We start from the raw sequence: 24,496 nt of genomic DNA, 5'->3' as shown, positions 1-24,496 counted from the left end.
ACTCCCCAGTACTCTTGCCAGAGTCTCTGTGGCATTTCCATCCTGTGGTCATGGAAGACTGGACATGGTTCCTTTCAGCATCCATCAATACAGCCTTTTTTTTTTTTCTTTCAGTAGGCTGCAGAGTTAATAGGAGGCTCTCCCTGTGCCCAGAGGGAAGAGTGTCTGTTTTCATGATGCTTTCCTGCTACCTGTCAGCCATGAGGGAGGAGGCTTGGAAAGAGGAAGATTGAACTTGATGAGGGTTTTGATTGCTGTCACTCAGTCACTGTCTTGACCCCCTCAAACCATCTGAGTATCGTGCCCTCCTTACTCCCGTTTTCCATCTCTGCTCTCTCCCCTTTTCCTCCCTCCCCTGCGGCAGTATAGATTCTGCTGCACACTGCTGCACAGAAACACGGCCCAAGGCCACTGCCAGGAGCAGAATGGAAATGTCAGAGATTGCTCAATGCTCAACTCTTTTTCCTTCCATTACAACTGGGAAGCCTTTCCCAGCAAAAGCACAAGTGATTTTTCTTCAGGCTTTATTATAAAAGAATGTGATAAATTTGGCAAGAAGTGAGACTCCCATTTGCATCCTGTTTTAAGTACCATTCATAGAGACTGGAGGCATTTCCATGTGCTCATTTTGCAAGAAAGCCTCTCGTCGACAGATGACTGTAGCTGTAGTACTGTTGGGCTATGCTGGCTCTCCGTGGGCTTCCCACCTTGCTTCAGCCCTCTCGGAAACCTATCGTCGGTTGTCCAAACAGTAACGCTTCTTTGCAGGTGCCTGGCTTGATCCTGAGTCACCTCCAGAAGGGACATGTTGCACCAGGACACAGGTGGAATTGGGAAGGATATGTCGTTAGCACTTGTAAACACAAGCCAGGACAGGTCTTAGGAGGAACATCTGAGTCATGCTCCCGGTCAGTAGGAGTTTCTTGTAGTGAAACTTGTCCTTTTCTCTCTCTGTGGTCTGTTGTGAGAGACTCTAATGATATTCTTTGTATTTCTGTCTGAACTATAATGCATTGTTAGTGTAAGCTATTCAAAAGATTTTTAAGGCCTATCTGGAGCTGTCAAACTAAATACCAAATACTACGCATTAGTAGTTTGAAGGAAAGCTGCTTTCTAGCCTGAACTTTCAGTAAACACTCTGATGTAATCTGAAGGTAAGGAATAACAAATTCTGGATGAAACACGAACCACGCAACATCAAAGGGTTTTAACAACATATATGTTTATCTACAATACATGACAACCGATCTAATCTCATATCAATCTTGCAGAAGAGAGACAGCAATTGCTCAAGGTTAAGCCACTTTTCAGCTTTTTCTCTCTGTCCCTGAAGATGAATGCTGTTGCAGAGAGCAAGCGCTGCACATTGTCTTGCTCTATGTATGTGACACATGATTTTACAGATGTTGTTTTCTTTTTCATCTAGTACAAACATCTTCCAGGATTTTGACTCATTTCCTTAAGTCTCTTTCAGCTGTTCAGAGAATGGCTAGAGGAAATGAGGTCTAATATCCTAATGCATTGCATTTACTGTAAGTACCCTCTCATTTTAAGTATAAAACTTTGCCTTTTTTTTAATTTCTGAATGTCCTTCTGAATATTCCCCTGCACAAGAAACAACATGCAGTTTTTTCTGTCCTTCAGAAACTCAGCTCCCTTGGTTGAGGTTCTTCAGTCTTGATAGAGCTTAAGGTGTTCATTGTAACCTTAGGTGAAAGGAGAGCGCTGATGCTAAAGGCATCTAATAAAAGTTGTGATCTGGATTTCAGTGTGTTACATCTTTCGGACATTTATTTAAAAAAAAATCTGAAGAGAATGCACATACAAATTACTAGGATTTGGCATAAAAGGAATTTAAAATTATTATTACTCTTCCATATTATTTTACTGCAGAAGTATTGTGCTTGGCTTTTTCAGTGACTTTTAGGAAACTAGAAGGGCTTTTTTCTGAAAGGACTCTCTTTGACAATGAGTCCTGCAAACAGTCATAAATGGATGTAATTTTACACGTGTGAGCGGTCTCGTTGGCTGGTTGCCAAACCTAATCACAACTGAAGTGTATTGTTTGTCCACTGGCCAAGATTGCTGCCGTTAGTGATAAAAGCATAAGGGGGAGTGTAAACATCTGTGTTTGAAGGGAGAACGCGACTCTTATTTTCTAGTGTATACCAATTAGTAAGCACAGTAAATGTTAATCTGCCAGTGGATTTACTCTTGGGGATTAAATTGATTTATTCTGAAAACATAAGTTTTCAGATATACCTTTAAATGGATTTTTAATGATCTTTTCCTTGTTGCAACAGATTATTTTTTTTTTCTTGTACAGCACGTAAGGCTCTTGGTTATATTATCTTTGATAGCAAAGAGACATGTAAATAACAGAAAAGTTTCTAACACTGCTACCATGCTATGCAGCTCCTGGGCTGCTCCACAGGGATCATTCCTGGAAATTGTAACTAAAATGAAGCGTCATTTAGTAACATTATCAGCTACAGGGGTTTTGTCACTGGGGAGCTGACAGCATTAAATGTCTATGATTTTAAATGTCATCTTGGCAGCTGAGTCCGTAATCATGTAACATAATCATTAAGTATCTGATACAGAGAAGAGGTCGCTGGTCAACTAGGCACTGGCAGTTGTAAATCTAAGTGATAAAGCGGACGCATGGGCTGATTTAAGTTAAGAGATGGAAACCGTGGCAGGGAAATTTGAAAGTCAGGGAGATATATATCTTACAGGTTCTTTGGAAGCCTGGCAAATGCCATGTTAGTCCTATATCTCCTTTCTTTTCCCATCAGTGATTGTCTTAAGCAGAAGAACACTACTTGGCTTATGGTGGGTATACATGTTCCTTGTGACGTGGGAGTGGACTTCTTTTAAGGAAAGGCTTTGTGCAAAAGCTGCACAAGAAAAAGAAATCAAACTTGTTGGTTATAACCTGACGTTCAGAGCCTGTATGTTTCAGGAGGGGAGAAAAGGACCCAATGAGCTGTGTAATAGAGGCGGTTTGGGTATTCACGTACCTAGGCTGTTTAGAACTACCTGAGTTCCTGCTGAAGGGTATCATGAGGTTAAAAACTTGCACTTGGCTTTCTTAGTCTGTTTTTTGTTTGGGAATTAATGGCTGCGCTGATGTCATGTATTGAAAGCTTTGTCTGCAGCCCTCAGGACTGGAAACTTCATTCTTTGCTGAGTGAAATCTGACTTTCTTGCCCATTCACCTGCCTCCTGCAGCTGGGTTTCTAAGAGACACAGCAAGCCTTGAGAAGCTCTCATAGAACTGTAAGAGTAAGGCTGGAGGAGACCTGCAGAGGTCATCTGGACTGTCTTCTGCTCTCCCCCAGGGTCAGACAGAGCAGATCTTCCCAAGCAGACTTTTGAGTAACCCGCTGTAAGGCAGACTGAGAGTCTACCACCCATTTTTTCTAGTACATAACTAGTTCTTAAACATCAAAAGCTTCTCCTGATACTTAACCTAATCTCCCTTGCCGGTTGCTTAATTTCATCCTTTCTTTTTTCCCTGCTCTGGTGGTATAGTGAAGTGCTGGTCACCATCCTTTTTATAGTAACATTTTCCACATTGAAAATTAACATGACATCTTTGACTTATTTTTTCTATGATAAACCTTTTTCAGCCTTTTCTTTTGGCTCATTGTTTGTAACTCCTCCTCCTCTTGTTCTTCTTGGCCCTCTCCAACTTCTTTGCATTTTCTCCAGATATGATGTGTAAAATTGCCATTTGACTTCAGATAAGAAATGTAGTGCTCTCCCAGGTTTAACAAAATAGTTATTTCCCTGTGTACTATGTGTTTAATTTTGATTCAAAGCATTGTAAATCTGATTTTAATCATGATTTAAATCAGCCAACAGTAAGCCTCATTTTAACTGTTTTGCATTTGTACTTAATCATTTTGTAAAGAAAGGTTTAACCTCCTTTATTACAATTGAGATAGAATTTTAATTAAATATAGCCTTTGCACTTAACGTTATACTTACTTTGATTAATCACTGTGCCTGTATTTAAGCAATTATGTAGCTTGTTATATATACACTTATTCTGATTCTTCATGTGTATGTTTTAGTATGAAAATAGACAGTGTTGACATTTCTTGTATTAGATAATTGATTTTTTACTGATGATTTGCATTGATCACAATGAAGGAAATGAGAACTCTGAAATGCTCTTCCGTTAGATAAATAGCACTACATAGAAGCCAGCCAATTCGGAAGAAAAAACTCATTGAGAAATGTTTTGAAATAAAGAATTAATGTCTGAAAGACGTATCTGTAGTCAAAACTGGTGGTTTCTAATCACTATGCTGTAAAAATTTAAACTCTTCCATCTCATCCTCTTTTTATTCTTAGAATGGCAATGGAAAGAAACATTCATGTTTGTTTTTTTTCAACTCTTGATCAGCAGCATCTCTTTGAATGGGCAAGTTGCTTAATTGAGTTGTAGTGAATGAACTGAAATAAAGAAAATATTTTCTCTGTACCTAGTAGGAAACTACCAGATGCCAAAGGCTCGTTTATTGCTGTGGCACAACCTGCCTAGAGTTGCTCAGTGACTGACTTCTATGCATTCAGTATCTAGATTATCTTTTAAATGTTGGCAGCAAATGTACAGCCTGAATAATTTTTTTTGCCTTTAATTGTTTCTAATGATTAGAGGAGTTGTAAGTTTAAATGTATGTTGTTGTATTTTCAACATAACTGTTGAATATTTTTACTTACTAAAAGGAAAATGTTCATTATAAAAACGCTACATTTTTACTTTGTGTAATATTAAATTAAATAAGCATTTTAATAGGGTATTTTTACCTGAAGTGGTTCTGTTTGTATGCCTGAGATGCTCTTCTGCACTAACACCTGGTTCTGAGGCATTCATTTTCTGCTGCTCCATGGCCACCCAATTCTTTACTTTTGCAGCCTCTTTGTTTGCTATTTTATATGGCATGGAAGTGCTTTCTATGCCTGGATGAGCATAACTTGTTAACTTTGAAAAGAAATTATGTTATCTTCAACAAAATAAAAGCTTCCTCCCAGTAGTGTTCATTGTAACACAAGCTGTTGAAGTTTCCTATTCCATAGCACGTCTGACTTCCAGGTATTATATATAAAATTGCTGACTTTGCAGTAATGCTAATATTATCATACCTAGGATTTGAGGTACACAGCACAATAAAAGAGGTCAAATGGAAGGAGCAGAAGTAAACCCTGTATTTCTGGTCTTGTCCCATAAACTGGATATCACTAGAAGCGATGCTGAAGTGGGATTCCCTGCTTAGGCAGGTACTTGGGCCGTGCTCACGGTGTGATGCTCTCTTGTGTATCTCTCCTGGGGTGGGAAGGAGGACCACTTTTTCATTAAGCAACTACCTAGCCATATATATATGCAATTTGTGATAGGGCTTATTACTAAACTAGGAAATCATGTACAATTTGCAAGCAGAAAATACAAGTGGGACTTCTACTGACATCGGAGATTAAGTTCAACAGTGGAGTTACATATTTCCTTGCCAGAAGACTGGGGAAGTGAAGCTGGATTGTCGGAAATATATCAAAGTCTAAGCATTCAGGGCCCTTCCAGGACAACATCAGTGACAGATCTTGCTGGGTATTACCTGAGGTGAGATTTGTTTACCCTAGGAGGTTCTGAAGAACATGCTGATGAATCCTCTAGAAGTTGTCCTAGTCACAGTTTCAGAAGTGCAAAGATAACTTCTCTAATACTGGGCCCCCCATTAAAGATAAGTTTATTCAATTTGGTATTGTCTGTAAAACAATGCTTTTGCAAGAATTTTTTACCAACATGTTAGTTAGTAGCAAAGCTTGTGTGCTAGTTAGACAAGGGAAGTTAACTTATTGCAGGCTTATTGAAAATCACTGAATAGATGAAGTTAATTTATATGGACAAATACAGAAATACTCTAAAACCTGCTCCTTAAATGGATTTGCATGCCATGTGGATACATGACATGTGATGCTATTACTTGCATTTCAGTAACAAAGCTATATAAATACTTTAGCTATCTTCTTACTAAACCCAGCATTTTTCTCATGAATCTGTCAGTTCTTTCAGTGAAAGAGAAGAGAATACAAAGTAATATATACATAAAAGATAGCTGTGTCTTTTCTGCGAAATTTGGTGAACATGTTTATTAATCTGAAAGTCTTGCTTATTGCTGTAATCTTCTAGGAGAAAGTACTGAAGTAAATATCTAGAGAAAGTAAAAAGCAGTGCTCCTCTTGTGGTATTTAATGTGGTCCATCATAAGAGCAATGATAACATAATTATGCAATTATTGGTATATTTTCCCCTCTGGAGGCCTTATGTAGATTATTACCAGTGCACCTTTTAATGAAATTGCTACTATTTGATGAAATTACTGCCAAGACTCGAAATAATTAGAATTCTCACTGCCAAAAGCATCTCCTTCCTCAGTTGAGCCTTTTCCAAACAGGCATTAATTCAGATTGCAAAATGATTTGCCGTTCTCCAGTTTTCTCATTTCTCTTCATTAAAACTACCCTTTCACTGCATTTCAGCAGTGGGCTTTTCAAGCCCATGTTGCTCCTTACAAGGAACATGTGTTCAAAATGGAAGTTGAAAGATACAGCACCTTTTAATGTAAATGTCAGCAAAGAGAAGTGAAGAGAAAAAGCCATTAAAGGAATAGGCTGGATGCATAACAGCTGAATTTGAATACACTATGCATTAGTGTGCTTTTTCATTCCTTCTACTCATTCTCCATACTTTATATATAATCTGTTTATATATGTGTCTAACAGTTGGTAAAACTTAACTGTGGGAACAGCTGGTTAATAAGTAATTTTGGAAATTAGAGAGAAGGCAGCAATAATTCAGTAGGAGTAAGGATCAGTCTAAGTATATAAATCTCAATGCTGACAAGTCTTGTAGCAAACACTTGTTCTTTTTATGCAAATCCTACTTCCGTGTGTACATATTTACATATTTATCTGTCCTCTGTATTTTTTCTTTGAATGAGAATTAGCAGGTAATTGTTTTAAGCTTAGACTGTTCTAGTTTAAAAAAACCTGGTAGGTCGGTCATGCTTTGCGTTTGGTTTTGTTCATTAGTACATTGCCTGTGGATTCCTTCTGTGGTGGGAAGTTGAGGTATGAGACCATAGCGCGTCAATGTGCTGTAATAAAATGAATCAATCCCCTAGAACAGGTTGTTGCTCCTAGTGCTTCAAGATGGGTGACGGGGCTGCTGTAGTGCATATGGTGCTCCTTCAAAAAACAAACCTCAAAACAACAGAAAGAGCCCCAAAGCCATGACTTCCCAGAAGAAGAGAATTCAGAAAGTTGCCATACCCAGCCATGGAAAGACACATGGCGTTTGATCCTGCTGTGGCCATCTAGTTTGTGTGCTAAACTAGTTACATTCAGCTACCTGCCTGCCGGTGACAAAGACAAATGCCTCTATTAGCTGTATTAGCAGGGTGAGGCATGGCAATCCGAGGGGGAAGCTGCCTGGTAGGCAGGAAAAGCAGCCTGTTTGCATGGCTGGAGTTTCCTCGCCCCAGCAAGTGTAAGCAAAGCGGCTGGGGGAGGAGGAAGGTGCTTCCCTGTCTCTGGAAGGTGCAGGTACTTGCCACAGCCCCTGCCTTGAGGGAGTGTTGCACTTGCGTGTATAGGGCAGCTCTCGCCCGTTTGTTTTGCAGGACATGTGCAGAGAATCTGCCCTGCTAAGCCTGCTTCCAATAAGGAAGCCAAGCATGGCTAGCTACATTGCAGATTGCTGCGACAAGACCTCCTGCAGGAGGATCGGCGGGCTTCCACCTGCAAGCAGGGGATCAGCCCAGTGCTCACACTGTCCTGCCTGAAGATCCTGTGAGTGTCTCTCTTAGCGAGTGGGATGTGCGGGGGGCTAGAGAGCTGGCTGGGTTTGTCATCTTGCCACCTGCCTCTCATGCTGGCTGTTTCTGATTAACTACATCTCATTTGGAGGGGTGCATAACCTCTCTTCAGGTGTAGCTGGCTGTCTCTTCAGTCACCTGAGCGGTTTTCCCTGCAAGGGGTAAGCACCAAGTGGCTTTTACTTGACCTGTGAGTGCCCTCCCGGGGCATAAGGTGTTTAGGGAAGCAGGTCTGTGTAGGGTCGATCCCAAACCATGGAGCTGAAAGCTTCCTGTGGGGCATCACTGCAAAGGGGGGTGTCTCGCAGCCACAGCCAAGGTTCAGCTGCCTCTGTGGTTCCCCACACTCATGCCTTCACAGATGATAAAGAAAAGCTTTGTTCCAGCCTCCTTCCACTTCCTCTCTTGGGTTTGCCACGGGTGAGAATTGGCTGGCTGGCTCCACACTTGCTCTTTGTGTTGGGGGATGCCCATTTCTCCTTTATTTTGCTTGCAGATGGTGTGGGTTTGGCTGTGCCTTTGAGGGCTGGGCTGGTGAGCCTCTGCCTTCTGCCCTTCGCAGTGCCCTTCCTCTGCCCCCTTCCCATTCAGGGTGAAGGGTCTATGGGGAGGGGAAGGCTGGGTGAGGATGCTGATTGCCCTCATGCAGCTGGGTAAACATCAAAGCCCCTGCTAATCCTCTCCTGTGGTTTTCTGCTTAGTAACATACAAGCTCTGAGGATCCAAAACTTCAGAGCAAGCGCAAGCACGGGAGCTCTGCATTGCTGCTTGGGAAACACACAGTGTGGAAGAGTCTGTTGGTCAGCAGATAGCACTGACTCTGTTAGATGGGTTAGAAGCAAACCACTTATTTCTGCAGGGAAGCCTAATCAGTCTAGACCCTGTAATACATGCCCGGTGGCAGTTAACTTATTTTTCAGTCTCCAAGATGAAGCTGGGGCAGAGAAGCTGGTCAGCATTTCTATCAGTAAGGATTTGTGGCATTCATATATGCCAAGAGCCCATGACACTTGCAGGGGACAATCACATCTTTGGTCTTTTTTTGGTCTGTATCTTTGAGGAAGACGCTAGCCTGGGTGTTGTCATGGATGGTTTCTTTTGCAAAGTAAGAGCCCGTACTGCTAGCCTTCTTTTCCCCCACAGCCAAGCTGAAATGCAATCTGATGTAGCTTTCAGATGAAATCATTTAAAATTGACATTTGCCATTGCTAAACTTTTCATCTAGCATAAGGGAGAGTGTCTGTTTAGTGAAGTAGAACAAAACAAGTAAGCATATGATAGCATGTCTCCTTTGAAAAATCTGGGAGATTTTATATATCGGAGTAAATTAAAGTTGTTTCAGTGTGATTAACATGCAAGTTTGACACTTTATTTGTTTCCTTGGGGCACAAAATGGCAGGACAAAGAAAATAAAATTGAAAGGTCTTAAATTCATCTCCATCATAGCATATGTCGGGTTTCATAGTGGCTTTAACAAATAAGAGACGGAGTTGGAGAGGTGATACTCTTCAGTAAGACCAACTAATACTGTAAAGAAGACCAGGCAGGCTTTTGGCTAGGACTTCTACGCTTGTGTAAAAGAGGCAGTTTTGCTTCTCTCTTTCTTTGAGACCTGCAGGAGACTTGTGTATCTGAAAACATGTTCATTTTTCCAGCTTTGCTGGGTATGCTGCAGGAGGATATTACCTCCCTGCAAGCCATGTCTTGCTGATATCCTCAGACCATTGCATCTACAACAGTGCCGCTACTTTTAACTGATAAAACATATCTCTTGTTTCTGCTCTCTTATGTTGTTGTAGATGAGAAACTGAAAAATGCGGTGAGTGAGGTCTGTGTGACAGCCCTTGAAATGAACCCAGTGCCCAGAATGAAGGGACACTGTAAAGAGAGCAGTCTCTCTAATTGTATCCAATCACCACAATCTTACATGAAAGTCACGGACGTTTTGTCCCTTGAAGTTTAGCTTCTCAGTGCATTTGTCATCAAAAAATGTTAACTGGTTTAGAAATTGTGGTCGGGATCGGGTCGTGGTCAGGTCATTGTTTTCATTGTGCAGCATTTGTACAGCTTACATGAGGACTGCTGATGGCTATGAAGGTTATGGACAGCTACAAGGGGAAGAGGCAGAAGCTCCGAGGAGCCTGCCATGCCCTTACAGTGCATCCCAGCCCTGGGAGAGGCAAGGAGATGGAATTGCTCTTACTGGGTAGCAATGAACCCAGTTTGCTGCCAGAGTCCCCTGGGCTCTGCAGAAGGGCTGGTACTAGATGTGAGCAGGTTGTGGCTGCACTGTGAAGCTGTGCCGCGACCCTGTCGTGGGAGACGTTTGAGATAAATTTAATGTGGAAGGGGGTGGGATTTTTTTGTTTGGTTTCTCTGAAAGCAGTCTGTTGTGTTATAGAGCTGCCACAAACTTCTTGTTCTTTTAAATGTTTAGATAAGAGTTGAAAGAGGAAACGGCCACAGAGGGACTAACCTGTTGGCCTAAGGTTGGTTGTGCAGGAAATCTGTGGCAGAGCTGGGAATAAAATCCACAGCACTTGACTCTTCATCTTATTCCATCGCACTCCCACATCCTTTGTTTGCTTGGCAGCTGGAGATGGTTTCCAGTTGCTTGTGAGTGTGATGTGGACTTGCACCTGATGTGATTTTTCCGTCCTACAGAAGTGTTGTGGCTGAGGCTGAAAAGCTCCAGCATAAACCATATTTTTTTCCCCAGGATGGTGCACTCCTTAGCCAAAGCTTTTTTTTTTGTTTGCACATCCCTTAATTGTTACAGGAACATTCTGCTGTCCTTAATCATATCCCTGCAATTTGACCTGCATTTCCTATCAGTATTATCTGAACTGTTTCTTTTTCTAACTCCTCCAGCCCTGTTTTCCAGATGTTCCTTCTGCATGCAGAAGTCACAACTGCTGCACTCCCCCTCTTTCCTCCCTCTCCGTTCATTTTTAGGGTTTAGGAAGCTGCTTGTAATATATTCTGCTTCTTTTTTCGGGTACACAGCCCTGTTCACAAGGGATCCTAGCACTGTAGTTTTAAACATTGTTATGTTACAAGAAGAAGCTAGGGTAGTGGAAGTGACTCTTTTCAGCTGTGGGAAACAAATTTAGAACATCCAAAATGGATCTTGGGTTTTCCATCTCTGAACTTTGCAATATTTTTTTTTTGCATTGTTGATTATTAATTATAAGCCATTATCAACGTATTTGTTAGCATATAATAACTACCTGCTAGTTTCCCTTGAGGACAACTCTAGAGGGTCATCCAGAACCCCAGTGTGGTACTCTGGCTGTGCAGTGTATGGGGAGTGTTTGATGTTTGCAGTGGGACCCACAGTCGGTGAGTGGGATGATCTGCCCCCACTACCCCGCAGGAGCCATGGGGGCAGAGGATGGGTTTCCTCTCTTCCCCTTGTCCTGTGGGGTCCCTGTGGTCAGGTGGGCTTCACTGAGGTGGGGACACTCAGCTGAATATTGAAGTAGCAGTCCGTGTCCTTTTCCAAGGTATAAGGAGGTAGAGAGAGGGTGGGGACATGCCCACATCTGGGTCAGATAACAGAGTAGGGATGCACACCTACACCTGGAAACCTTCATTGGAGATGTAACAATGGGTTCCTCCATCCTGTAAAGTCATGGTTGTGCCTGGGGTGAACATGGAGCCCTGGGAGGGGATGCTGTATCCCTTCAGGTTTGGCACTTGGAGATCTCTTACCATCCCTGATTTATATCCTGCCAACACAAGCAATTCCCAAATTACTGGTGTCATGGCTGTAGTTACCTGTATGATTGGTGTTACTGGAGTGCACAGGAGCAACAGTGGGCCTGGAAGAGCCCTGTCACGTGTCAGGTGTGGTACAAATGGAGCAGTCTCAAGATGTGAGGCATTAGCAGTCTGAGGAAAGATCAAGAGATGGCAGATGGACACACGCTGTGGGGATTAGTACACTGGATTACAAATTGTTGGTTAAACTCTCAGATTTCTGTTACTTAATTATTCCTCCAAAAAGAAGATATAAAGTCTTCCCATCTTTCTAAGCACTGTTTTAATTATTCTTTTTTAAAGACAGGCATTGTTTAGGTGCATAATACTGAGCAGATCTGATAGTCGTTGCATTTACAACCTGTTGTCCTTCGACTGCTCTACTTTTCTTGGAGATACATTACTTTCGGAAGGCAACAAAGAAACCCTTTACATTGTGGGAATCCTTTGCATGAGGCATAATTCAGTTCTTAAATTGTTTTGCTGAGAATTTGTAGGCTACATAGAAGGAACCATAGCAAGATTATCTCAAAATACAAGTGATGGTATCAACTGGAATATCATGGCTTTTGTTGTGGAGTGCCACAGTATGCTTGTTCCCTCTTTGTTTTTCTTTCCCCAGCTCTAGTATATGAAGTATTTGTGTCTCTGGACAGTCATGCTCTGCTGTGTTGTTTACCACCTTTAAAAACTCTCTGACAACTTGCTAGATAGTCCTGATAATAAGTGTTGCAAAATTTTGAACCCCTAACCTGAATAAGTAGGATGAGCGCTAGGAGAGAGAGCAGGTAAAAGTCATAAATGTTGCATAAAAATATGGAATTATGCTTTTCTTAATCTTTCTGACAATTATTATTTGTGGGATGCTTGTTTATTTGTTCAGTCATGTGAGTTTGTGTAGGGGATTAGTTGACCTCACGTAGAAAATTTCTGGTGGCGCTGGAAAAACAGGCGCTGGTGGACTGCCTGTTGGGTTTAGTACTGATAAATAAATCTTCATCCCAGGGAGACGGGGAGAGAAAGAAGGCTCTCATGAAAACCCAGAGCACAAACCATAATTAGGCTCTGCAGGTGGTCTGACTGTCCTTCACTTCCTACTCTGTGGTGGATTTGTCAGGAAGAGGAGCAGTTATCTGACCTGGTCTTAATCCAGTATATACCTTAAGAAGAACTAAAGCTGTGAGATGAGTGAATTAAGTCTGGAGCATATAACTTCATCCCAACTAATTATCCGATTGTTTTGCTTGAATGTCTGTTATCTGTGTGGGTAGGGAAATCCAGCCCTTGAGAGGAGCTGCAGAATGTGTTTTTGAATGCAAGTGGTGCTGGTTTTTGAGAAATGTTCCTTCTCAGCTCAGGCCTGGCTATTATATATCCAGCCCAACTGTGACATACTGTGCTGTGCATTAGGGGGGCATGGGGTGATGATTGTTTGCAGGACTAAAAAGTTGGCCTTTGGAAGGGGAAGGGTACGTTGCTGCAGCACCTGTCAGCATTTGCATACATCACAGCGATGTTGTATGGTTTGACAGATCCGCACTCATTTAGAAGGTCAGTTATGACATTAATCAATGCACTGCTACCTCCAGTGTGTCCCTTTCCTCGGCACATCTGTTGATAATGTCTTGCATTTGACCTTCACGTGCCCTTGTGCCCTATGGTTGGGTGGTTACGTGGCTTTGGGAGGAAGGAGAAATGCGATGCCTGGCTGCGCAGTGCTTTGCAGGCTGGTTTTGTCTGAGCAGTTTGGAGCCTGCAGTTACCCCCCGTGTCGTTAGTCTGCTGTCTACATCCCAGGAGAGAAGCAGAGGGAGCAGCTGAACAAGCCAGGCTGCCTGGGTGTTTCCTCAGGGGCAAGTAAGTGAGTTTGTTGTGCCTGTAGCTGTGGGGCTCTTTGAAGCAACCCCTCGCTGCAGCTGAGAGGCGCCTCCGCTGCGGCGTGCACGCGGTGCAGGGGCTGCAGCAGGGTCTGGGGGGAGCCCCCTGCCTGCGCACACGTGTGGGTTACGGTGCGGGAGCCTCTGTTGGCTGCAGGTGCGTTTCTGTTCGCGCAGCCGAGGTGTCCCGTTGGGTTCCTGTTGTTGGAAGGAGAGCGGCAGGCAGGGGCTGCCTTGGTTGGCTTTGTGCTTTGCGAGGCCTCCAGCCGGCAGCAGTGGCGTCGCAGTGGTGGTGCTGAGGCTGCTGCTGGAGCAGGGGGTGCACGGCTCAGGCTGTCGGGGTGCTGTGCTTCCCCTGGCTGCCCGTATTGTGCCAGGCACCAGGAGCTGAGGCCAGGCCACCACCAGCATCTCCCTGAGTGCTGGTGAAGGAGGGCTACCCCGTGGTGTGATGAGGGGGAGGATGGACTCAGTGAGAGGGGACCAAAGTGGCAATGCTCAATGCTATTGCATTCAACTGGGAATAAGCCCAGGTCAATCCGAGTAGGGATGTATGTTCCTTAGCTGCCTCCCAAGGTGAGTACCAGAAGGCCAGCCCACCTCAAGGGCACAGGTGGCTATGGTGGATCGTCTTGCACCCTTCCTGGGAAACCTGCATGCTCGATTACCTCTCTGAAATGCCTGTACACCAACACATGCAGCATGGGGAATAAACAGGAAGAATTAGAGCTCTGTGTGTGATCTCAGGGCCATGATCTCGTTGCAGTTACAGAGACAGGGTAGAATAGTTCGTGTGACTAGAATGCTGTCATGTATGGCTATGTAGTTTTTAGGAAAGACAGGCCAGCAAGGAGAGTTGGTGGACTTGCTCTTTATGTGAGGAAACAACTGGAATGTATCGAGCTCTGCTTGAGGCAGATGCAGAATAAGTTGAGAGCTTACAGGTAAAGATTAAGGGACAGGCCAGCATGGGTGATACTGTTGTAGGTGTTTGCTACAGGCCACCTGATCAGGAAGAGGAAGTCGATGAGGCCTTTTACGGACAATTGGAGGTAGCCTCATGATCAGAGACCCTGGTCCTCATGGGGGACTTTAACCACCCTGATATCTGCAGGTAAAACAACACAGCTCTGCTCACACAGGCCAGGCAGTTCTTGCAGAACATTGATGATAACTTTTTGACAAAGGTGGTGGAGGAACCAACCAGGCGAGGTGTGCTCCTGGACCTTGTACTCTCAAACAAAGAAGGACTGGTTGGGGATGTGAAGTTTGCGGGCAGTCTTGGTTGCAGTGACCATGAGATGGTGTTCAGGATCCTGTGTGGAGGAAGCAGGGCAGTAAGTAGGATGGCAACCCTGGACTTCAGGAGAGTTAACTTTGGGGTCTTCAAGGACCTACTTAAAGAAATCCCATGGGTTAGGGCTCTAGAAGGTAGGAGGGTCCAAGAGACCTGGCTGCTATTCAAGCATCACTCTTCTAAGCTCAAGATAGGTGCATCCCTATGAGTAAGCAATTAAGCAAGGGAACAGGAGACCTGTATGGATGAGTAAGGAGCTTCTGGCAAACCTCAAACAGAGGGAAGGTTTATGGGAAGAGAGTTTTTGGGATGTAGAAAAAGGGACAAGCCACTTGGGAGGAATATAGATATGCTGTCAGAACATGCAGGGAGGTGATAAGGAAGGCTAAGGTCCATTGGGAATTAAAACTGGTGGGGGAGGTCAAGGACAACAAGAAGGGCTTCTTCAAGTACATCAGTAGGAAAAGGATGACTGAGGAAAATGTGGGCCTGTTGCTGTGTGAGTTAGGTGCCTTGGTGATCAAGGACACAGAGAAGGCAGAGTTACTGAATGCCTCCTTTGCTTCAGTCTTCACTGCCAAGCCCAGCCATTAGGTTCCTAGACCCTGAAGGCAAGTGAGGAAGTCTGGAGAAAGGAGGACTTTCCCTTGGTTGAGGAGGATCATGTCAGACATCACTTAAGAAAACTTGACACCCACAAATCCATGGGCCCTGATGCACCCCCAAGTGCTGAGGGAGCTGGCAGATGTTATCACTAAGCTGCTATCCCATCATCTCTGAAAGGTCATGGAGAACAGGAGAAGTGCCTGAGGACTGGAGGATAGCCAATGTCGCTCCAGTCTTCAAAAAGGGCAAGAGTGAGGACCTAGTAAACTACAGGCTGGTCAGCCTTACCTCCATCCCTGGAAAGGTGATGGAACAGCTCATCTTGGAGGTCATCTCTAAGCATGTGGAGGAAAAGAAGGTTATCAGGAATAGTCACTATGGATTCACCAAGGGAAAGTCATGCCTGACCAACCTGGTAGTCTTCTATGATGGAATGACTGGCTGGGTAGATGAGGGGAGGGCAGTGGATGTTGTCCGCTTTGACCTCAGCCAGGCTTTTGACACTGTCTCCCATAACATCCTCGTAGGTAAGCTCGGGAAGCGTGTGTTAGATGAACGGACAGGGAGGTGGATTGAGAACCGGCTGAATGGCAGAGCCCAGAGGGCTGTGATCAGTGGCAAAGAGTCCAGCTGGAGGCCTGTAGCTGGCGGTGCTCCGCAGGGGTCAGCACTTATTAATGACCTGGATGAAGGGGCTGAGTGTACCCTCAGTGAGTTTGCAGGTGATATAAAACTGGGAGGAGTGGCTGACACCCCAGGAGGCTGCGCTGCCATTCAGTGAGACCTGGACAGGCCGGAGAGCTGGGTGGGGAGGAACCCAATGAGGTTCAGCAAAGGCAAGTGTGAGGCTGCACCAGAGGAGGAACAACCCCATGCACCAGGACAGGCTGGGGCTGACCTGCTGGAAGGCAGCTCTGTGGAGAAGGACCTGGGAGTTCTGGTGGGCAGAAGGTTGCCCATGGGCCAGCAGTGGCCAAGAAGGCCAATGGGACCCTGGGGTGTGTTATGGGGAGTGTGGCCAGCAGGTCAGGGGAGGTGATCCTGCCCCTCTGCTCTGCCCTGATGAGGCTGCACATGGAGTGCTGTGTCCAGCTCTGGGCTTCCCAGCTCAAGAGAGACAGGGAACTGGGACTAAAAAGGTGATGAGGGGACTGGAGGATATCCCTTAAGGCTGAGAGAGCTGGGCTTGTTCAGCCTGGAGAAGACTGACGGGATCTTACCAATGTCTACAAATATCTTGAGGGCAAGTGTCAAGAAGATGGGGCCAGGCTCTTTTCAGTGACAGGACAAGGGGCAGTGGTCACAAATTGCAACACAAGAAGTTTCATCTGAATATGGGGAAGAACTTCTTTACCTTGGGGGTTACAGAGCACTGGCAGAGGCTGCCCAGAGAGGGTGTGGAATCTCCTTCTCTGGAGACGTTCAACACCTGCCTGGATGGGATTCTGCCCAACCTGCTGTAGGTGAACCTGCTTTAGTAGGGGGTTGGACTAGGTGATCTCCAGAGGTGCCTTCCAACCCTGACCATTCTGTGATTCTGTTGGTGTTTGTTTTGTGGCTGAGGCTGTGTGACTTGCCCAGCGCTGTTCTCCTTGGTGATGAGGCCGCAGGTGGGCAGTGGGGACCGTCCCAGCCCAGCCACACACAAACCTCCCCTGGCAGGGCCCAAGCTGAGACCTTGCTGGTTGCAGGCAGGGACTGATGCCAGTGAAGGATGTCCTGATCCTCTCCTTTCCCAGCCTTCCCTGACTTGTCTGAAGACCTAGTGCCAGAGTGGGTATACCACATTGCACTTTTGCTATTTTATGCAGCTCATGTCGTTTGTCACTGGAATTGTCCTATGGTCTGTGGGAAACAACAGAGACGTCTTCCAAAGATGTCCCCGTGAAGGACCTGCATGGTCTTTCATGAGACCTTCTCAGGGGTCTTTGCCCTCAGCCTTCTCAGGTGCCAAAAGTTGCTGGCTCTGGTCTGAGGGGTTTGCAAATTGGAGGTCTCCTTGCCTGTACCCTGCTGTCAGGCACCTCTATGGCCAGGACAAAGGGTTTTTCCAGGTCTCCTGCCTGCTGAGCCACTGTTGGCTGGGAGCTGCTCTCCTGAGACCTTGGACTTTCACTCTTCTTGTTTGAGCTGCTGTAACACGGCTCAGGCTCACACCTGCACTTTGAGGTAGCAGATTTGAAATGAGAACTGGGTTTTTTTCTGCCTTTTTCTGGCAATTACTATTTCTAGGATGGTTGTTTATGCCTTCAGTCACAGAACCATGTACGCAGGGTTAGTGGGCCTCACATCAAAAATGTCTGGTAGCACTGGAAAAATGACTGCCTGTTGGATTTAGCACTGAAAAATACATTTTAATTTGAAGGCGATAGGTAGAGAACAAGGGCTCCCTTCAAAACCCAGAGCACAAATCAAGTGATTAGGCTCTGCAGGTGTTCTGGCCATCCTTTCTTCCTGCTCTGTGGTGGATTTGTCAGGAAGAGGAGCCGTTACTTGACCTGGTCTTAATCCAGTATGTACCTTAAGAAGAACTAAAGCTGCGAGATGAGTGAATTAAGTCTGGCGCATATAACTTAATCCCAACTAATTATCCGATTGTTTTGCTTGGATGTCTGTTGTTATCTGTGTGGGTAGGGAAATCCAGCCCCGCAGAATGTGTTTTTGAATGCAAATAGTATTTTCAGTGGTATGACTGCTACTATAGATGGATGTTGTACAATCTTCTACAACTGTGCTTCACACGAGAGGGACATTAGCTAACAGCACAGTTATTGTAAGCCAAGGGTTACCTGCAGGACTAAAGGGGAAGGGTTTGTTCCTGCAAGACCACCTCAATATTTGCATATTGATTCTTCTGATGTTCAAGTAGGTCCGTAGTAGTAAGAATTTATCTGCATTTTTGGCTATGAACTCAATTTTGTAGGTTCGCTAAGACTTTCACATCAGGGATATGCTAACTTAGCGGTCCCCTGCTTGAGTTATTTTAACAGTGGATCTAGAGAAGCCTCTTTGTGCTTCTTTCGCCAAGTATGCAGTTTAAGTTGGGAAGTAGTTGGGAATTGTGAATTGAAGCTGCTAATTTTACACAGCTTTATTTTTTGAGAACTTTTTAAAAGTTGCATTATGGCATGTTCAGTGAAAAAGAAGCTAAGAGGTCGTTTAGAGCAGCTTTGGTGACTGGGAGATGAGTGCCTCAGTGAAACTAATTTGGTAACTAGCATTGGGATGGAAGCTTGAAGAATATTTTGCATGAAATTTAAAAATTTTTTGGAGGTAAGAAATGATGAATTAGCACTTCAACTAGAGAAATAAGCAAGTATGGAAAGCGTGTACTGATGCCTTCATTAAACTGGACGCTTCTAGGAGTGTGAGTCTAGCTTTTGAATGCATGAGAGAGCAGTTAAAAAAAGATGACTGTTGAGCAAGGAAACTTTAGTTCTTGGCAACATACTGAGTAAATGACAAAGAATGATTAAAAGTGCTGCCATATAGAATCAGGCTCATATGTTCTTGAATTTAATTTTTAAATAGCTTGGGTCTGTTCCCATTCAAAAGCCAGCCCATCGCAGAAACTGGTACATGTGAAACTAGTTTAAAATGTTTTTTTAAAGGCCAGTTTCTATCTGCGGTTGTTACTTGCTCTGTGTGCCAAAGGTCTTACAAGTCAAAAGGTGTCTGTAGAATTTCACGGTGCCATTGCAGCTTAGTATTTTTAAGAAATAACTCCCGAAATATTAACTGCACATATACAACTATAAATAATGATTTTACTGCAGATAAATATATGATGTTGTATTGAAAGACATTGTATTTTGCACTTTTTTTTTCCCCCAGGTGGTTTACTGCCCCATGAAGAATCTTCACTGGTTGTGAATAAAGGCGAGGAATTAAGGCTGAGATGCAATGAGGATGGACCCGTGACTTGGAATTTCCAGAACTCAGACCCATCGGCAAAAGCAAGGAGTTCCAATGAGAAAGAGTGGTACACCAAAAATGCAACAGTCAGAGACATAGGCAGATACATATGCAAAAGCAAAGGGAGTATTGTCTCATCTTTTTACGTTTTTGTTAAAGGTAAATACCAATGAAGGCATTATTCCCCCCCCCCCCCTTTTTTTTTTTTTTTTTTGGCAAAATAATAGGACAGTAAATGCTGGAGGAGGGAATGAATGTGAGGTACAGAGGAAGAACACAGTCTGATAGCTTCTTCCTTGTCCAGTAGAAAGAAAACTTGCTCCCAGCTTTGTTTGCAATGGCCTTTGTCACTGCAGCACAGTTCTGGATGAGTTTCTCTTTACATCCCTGTTGTTTTGTGGTGAAATATACCTGAGCTCCCTAGAAGCTAGCCAAGTGACCTGAATCAGTTCTATGAGTCAGTTGTACTGTAAGGAAGGAAGCAGTATGTAGAAATGTCTTTTTAATTCCATACCATCCATCAGTACAGAGTCATGTAAGTTTGGCCCCAAGCTCTTGATTTATTGAGGCAGTTAGCTAAAGGATTTGGCTTTTTGAGGCTGTGCTCTCAGGCTTCACCAGCAGGCAACAATGATTCCTCTGCCTCCAGCTCCTGATCCACCTTGTGACCGATCAGAAATGTCTCAGATGGGGGAAAAAAATGCCTCTGCTCTGACACATTTTCACAATCCTTTATTACCGTTCTTTCTGCAGTGTTTTCAGATCTCTTCATTTGTTGGCTCCTGGTCTGTGGCTGCATCAGCTGCCCTCAAGCTGACAGTTTACCATGCCTGGCATTCCCTTTTCCTTTCCATGGAAAAGAGCATTTTGCTTCTCCTTCACATAGCTCTGGTGGCCTTTCTTCCCTGTCAAGGGAGAAAAGTCCTACAGCATCCGCTTTCTTAGAGACAGCGTTTGTTGTTCAGCAGGGGTTGTCTCAAAGAGCCTCCTCTGAATCCTACCAATCCTTTGACAATTACTGCAAGGTTGTTCTGCAAGACAGGGAGACAGCAGCATAGCACAGTGAAGAGTATTTTCCTAAAGGAAGATACCTGATGTAGTGGTCACGCAATTTAGAGAGTGCTCCTTTAACTGCTCCTGAATTGTTCAAAGAGCCATGCAGCTACCATGCATAAGTTTTTCTTGACCTGCTTTTCTCTGAGACTAAAGGAAATCTGGCATGTATTTTACCTATATGTGACAAACATTGTTTACTTTATCTACCATGACTGGTAGACTGAAGGTAATGGTAATTATCCTAGAGAGCTGCAATCATAGAGATGTTTGTGCCTTCCATCACGAGTGACTCCTTCACCTCAGGATAGCAAGTGACGCTGCAACTGAGCGTGATTACCAAAGTGTCAGAGAAGATGTGTGGCCTTCGTGCAACATGTTGTTAATTTCTTTGTATTAATTGTGTGAAAAATGTGCAAGCTTCACTTGGACAAGTTCCTGGCAGTAAAATAAGTGAGGTTGGCCACCATTTTGCAATAGGCTGTGGCTTAATGACACCTTACATCACCTTGAAGATGCTACCACGAGCTCAGCTGCTTATGGGGTTGCCATAAGCACCCCATACACTTCCTGCTTGTGAAGCTGGGAATGCAGAGATAACAGGACCAAGAACCTTGATCCTGTGCAGTCCCAAGTGGCACATAAAATGGTGGCAGCTGTTTATCTTTTACATCTGTCTGGATCTATGAAAAGCAAATTTTCTATGCTTCTGTGACCAAGGATGACACAGTGCTGGCAGACTATAGGTGCTTACCTCTTTCACCTTTCTGCTTTGGCAGAGGGTGCCTGTGTTGTATCTGTAGAAGCAGTTTGTGTCCCTATCCAAGCAAGGTTAGTGAAGATCAGGCTAGTTCAGACACTTACATAGGAGAGAAAAAATCTCTTGATTTTGATCTCAAGTCTTTTCAGACGCAAGCAATGATAAGCACCACAACTTGTGTTCGAAACCTGAGGTATTCTCAGAAAACAAGTACTACCCAAGATTACCTGGGGTGGAAAGCCGTGGTGGAAGAACTTGACCATGAGCAGCCTTGTTTGTGCCTGGATTCCGTACAGCAAGTCCTCTCATGTCTTCTCACCATGATGTCTCCCTTCCAGAGAGGGATAAAAGATGAGAGGGAGCACCTCAGCCATTCTGCTTACCCCAGCCAAGGCCTCCCCTGCAATTTCAGCTGTTAGTGAAGCAGGTCTTTGTTCCTTTCTTCTGTTTTCACAAATGTGTGTGTGTGTGGTTTGTTTTTGTGTGGTGTGGGTTTTTTGTTTTTTTTTCCCCTGGGAAGCCATACTTTCTGCATAGTGAAGATGTCTTGGCTCTGTCCATATTGGTTTCCTCTCAGTCCACTTTTTCTCCAATCAGTTAAGTCTTTGTCAGGAGGGACATTTAGATGAGTGCTTCTAGTCCTGCTCAGGAGTGACAGATATTCATAGCATTTTTCTATCTGTGTGCAAAGCATGACACTTTGGTTCTGTTCAGACACGCTTTATTTTTTCATTTGTTAATGGTCTCCATCCTCTAGTCCTAGACTGATGCTTCAAAGCTTTTAGTTTGTGGAGGCTACTTGGGTGGCGGTATCAACTGAGGTTAAAACTATACTCTCAGTCTAAGCTAGAAATCAGCCAGTAACTTCTCTGTCCAGTGATGAGCACCCTTTGACTTGGCATTTCCTAACTCTTTATGTAAATGGCCTTGCTGTATTTTCAGCCTGGTACTTCTCATCTTAAACCAAATGCGCGTTGCGCATCATCTTAACCTAATTCTCTCACTCTTCCTTGTTAAGTTGTGGTTTGTTGATCTTTTATCATTCAAGTTGTACAAAGCCAGTTTGCAATAAAAAAACCCCAAAAAACAACAACCAAAAAAAAAAACCCCAAGAAAACTTTTCCCCTCTGTTTCTACATTTCTGATTCATGCTACTCTGTAGGGAGGGCAGGTAGGAGCTGAAATATGGTGACAAGCACTCTGTAAAAGCCTACTATCCTTTATTTTTGTGTTTGCCTACTAATGGCCAGGTTCTTAGCATTTCAAGTTTGTCACCTATGATGGGCTTCAACCTTGGCTGTAGAAATGTTTAAAGTACTGTATGTTTGTGTGCTGTTGTTGGCTGAGATTAAGCGCTCAATAAAAGCTATCTTGTGAAAGATTACATGATGATTTTTCAGTCAGATATGCTGTTTGTATCCCCTCCCCCCCCCCCCTTTTTTTTTTTTTTTTTCTGAGGAGGCTGAAAAAAACCCCCTGCTTTCAGCAGGGGAGAGAGAGAGAGAAGTTATTTTACAGAAGTGAAAACCGTAATTTAGGTGCTTTTCAACTTCCATTTGCTCATAAATTTCTTCAAAATCCTTCTGTGGGCATGAAACCTTACAGTCCTGCCATTGGCTAGAAGCAAATTACTTTTAATGGTCTGTGAAAATCTGTTTACTGTTTTGGGGTTGGAGGGTGGAGGTTTTGGAGAAAAAAAAATAAATCATCTCCATCTCCAAATAAAAAAGCAGTAAGATTATTTTTAGTGCACATGATTCTTTAGCGTGTCTGGTATTGAATCCTACTGCACATCTCCTGTTGTGCTGCTCTTTTAATACAAAATTTAATGTCTCTTGGTAAACATGAATTGGGTGATACTTGGTTTTACTGGCTGAATGTAAAATTTTCTTTGATCTAAGTGCCCAGTTGCAGAGTTAGGGTCATCAGAAGTTCCCTGTGCAATGCAAACTTCTCTGACAGATCTTTGTATTTCTTCACAGATCCAAATGTGCTCTTCCTTGTTGATTCTCTGATCTATGGAAAAGAAGACAGTGACATCCTGCTAGTGTGCCCGCTAACAGATCCAGATGTTTCAAATTTCACACTGAGAAAATGTGATGGCAAACGTCTCCCCAGAAATATGACGTTCATTCCCAATCCCCAGAAAGGCATCATTATAAAGAATGTACAGAGGTCATTTAAGGGCTGCTACCAGTGCTTGGCCAAGCACAATGGAGTTGAGAAAATATCAGAGCACATTTTCCTGAATGTGAGGCCAGGTAACACAGGATTTTTGTTTTCTTGTAGAGCACCTGATTTTACCCTTCACCTCCCAGGAGCTGATGGGAAGTGCTGTGAAGCCTCAGCTTGCATCCTGACCTTGTCATGGGGAGGCTGGAGGTGGTGGATTCCTGGAGGCTTCTACTCAAAGCCAGAGGTGCTTGTGCACCTGGAGATTGCTCTGTGGCACCTGTGGCTGCTGCAGCCTGTTCAAAGGAGGGTGGGGGCTTATAAAGCTTGTCCTGGGCAAGTTGTGTTGGGGCACGGTTTGATCTCGTGACACTTGGCTTGTGGCTGTGCTGAGCAGTTGGCCACGATCACTTTTATTTTCTGTTCCTGGTGATTTCCAGGTGTTTTCTTCACCATTCTAAGAAATGTGGGTGTGCTATTAAACTGTGGACAGACCAGTGCACTGAGGTTTGGACAGGTTTGTGCAGGCAAGGTGGAAATTTAGGTGCCTGACTTATATGTCTGTTGCCCACAAGTGACAGCAGAAGGAACTGATTGATGGCATTGAAGAGGGATTCATTGGAGAGGCAGAGCTTGGGGGAGCAAAGGGCCCTTGTTTGTCTCTTTCTTCGTGATTGAGGATGATCACAACAGTAGGCATGTGCCCAGATCATGATGAGAAGTACACTGTGGCTGAGCTGCCAGATGCAACACTTGGCTCTGCAAACCTCTTGATTAATCATAGAATCATTTAGATTGGAAAAGGCCCTTAATGATAATGCCCTATATCTGACCTTCACGTGCCCTTGTGCCCTATGGTTGGGTGGTTACGTGGCTTTGGGAGGAAGGAGAAATGCGATGCCTGGCTGCGCAGTGCTTTGCAGGCTGGTTTTGTCTGAGCAGTTTGGAGCCTGCAGTTACCCCCCGTGTCGTTAGTCTGCTGTCTACATCCCAGGAGAGAAGCAGAGGGAGCAGCTGAACAAGCCAGGCTGCCTGGGTGTTTCCTCAGGGGCAAGTAAGTGAGTTTGTTGTGCCTGTAGCTGTGGGGCTCTTTGAAGCAACCCCTCGCTGCTGTTCGCTGTTCGCGCAGCCGAGGTGTCCCGTTGGGTTCCTGTTGTTGGAAGGAGAG

At 44.2% G+C, this 24,496-nt stretch overlaps 1 protein-coding gene across 2 annotated transcripts in view; it reads left to right on the top strand.

The window, feature by feature from the left end:
* The window catches only part of KIT (KIT proto-oncogene, receptor tyrosine kinase), a 60,452-nt gene that overhangs the window by 2,409 nt on the left and 33,547 nt on the right, over positions 1-24,496 (top strand). For both annotated transcript variants that reach the window (XM_037382976.1, XM_037382966.1), the window contains exons 2-3: positions 19,263-19,502; positions 23,139-23,417. In XM_037382976.1, coding sequence (XP_037238873.1) covers positions 19,263-19,502; positions 23,139-23,417 — 519 coding nt within the window. The remainder of the gene's footprint in view (positions 1-19,262; positions 19,503-23,138; positions 23,418-24,496) is intronic.

The sequence above is a fragment of the Falco rusticolus genome, chromosome 1 (genome assembly GCF_015220075.1).
Source record: "Falco rusticolus isolate bFalRus1 chromosome 1, bFalRus1.pri, whole genome shotgun sequence".
In the NCBI taxonomy this organism is placed as follows: domain Eukaryota; kingdom Metazoa; phylum Chordata; class Aves; order Falconiformes; family Falconidae; genus Falco; species Falco rusticolus.
The sequence above is the reverse complement of the archived record's forward strand: the minus strand, read 5'-3'. Positions and strand labels throughout refer to the sequence as shown.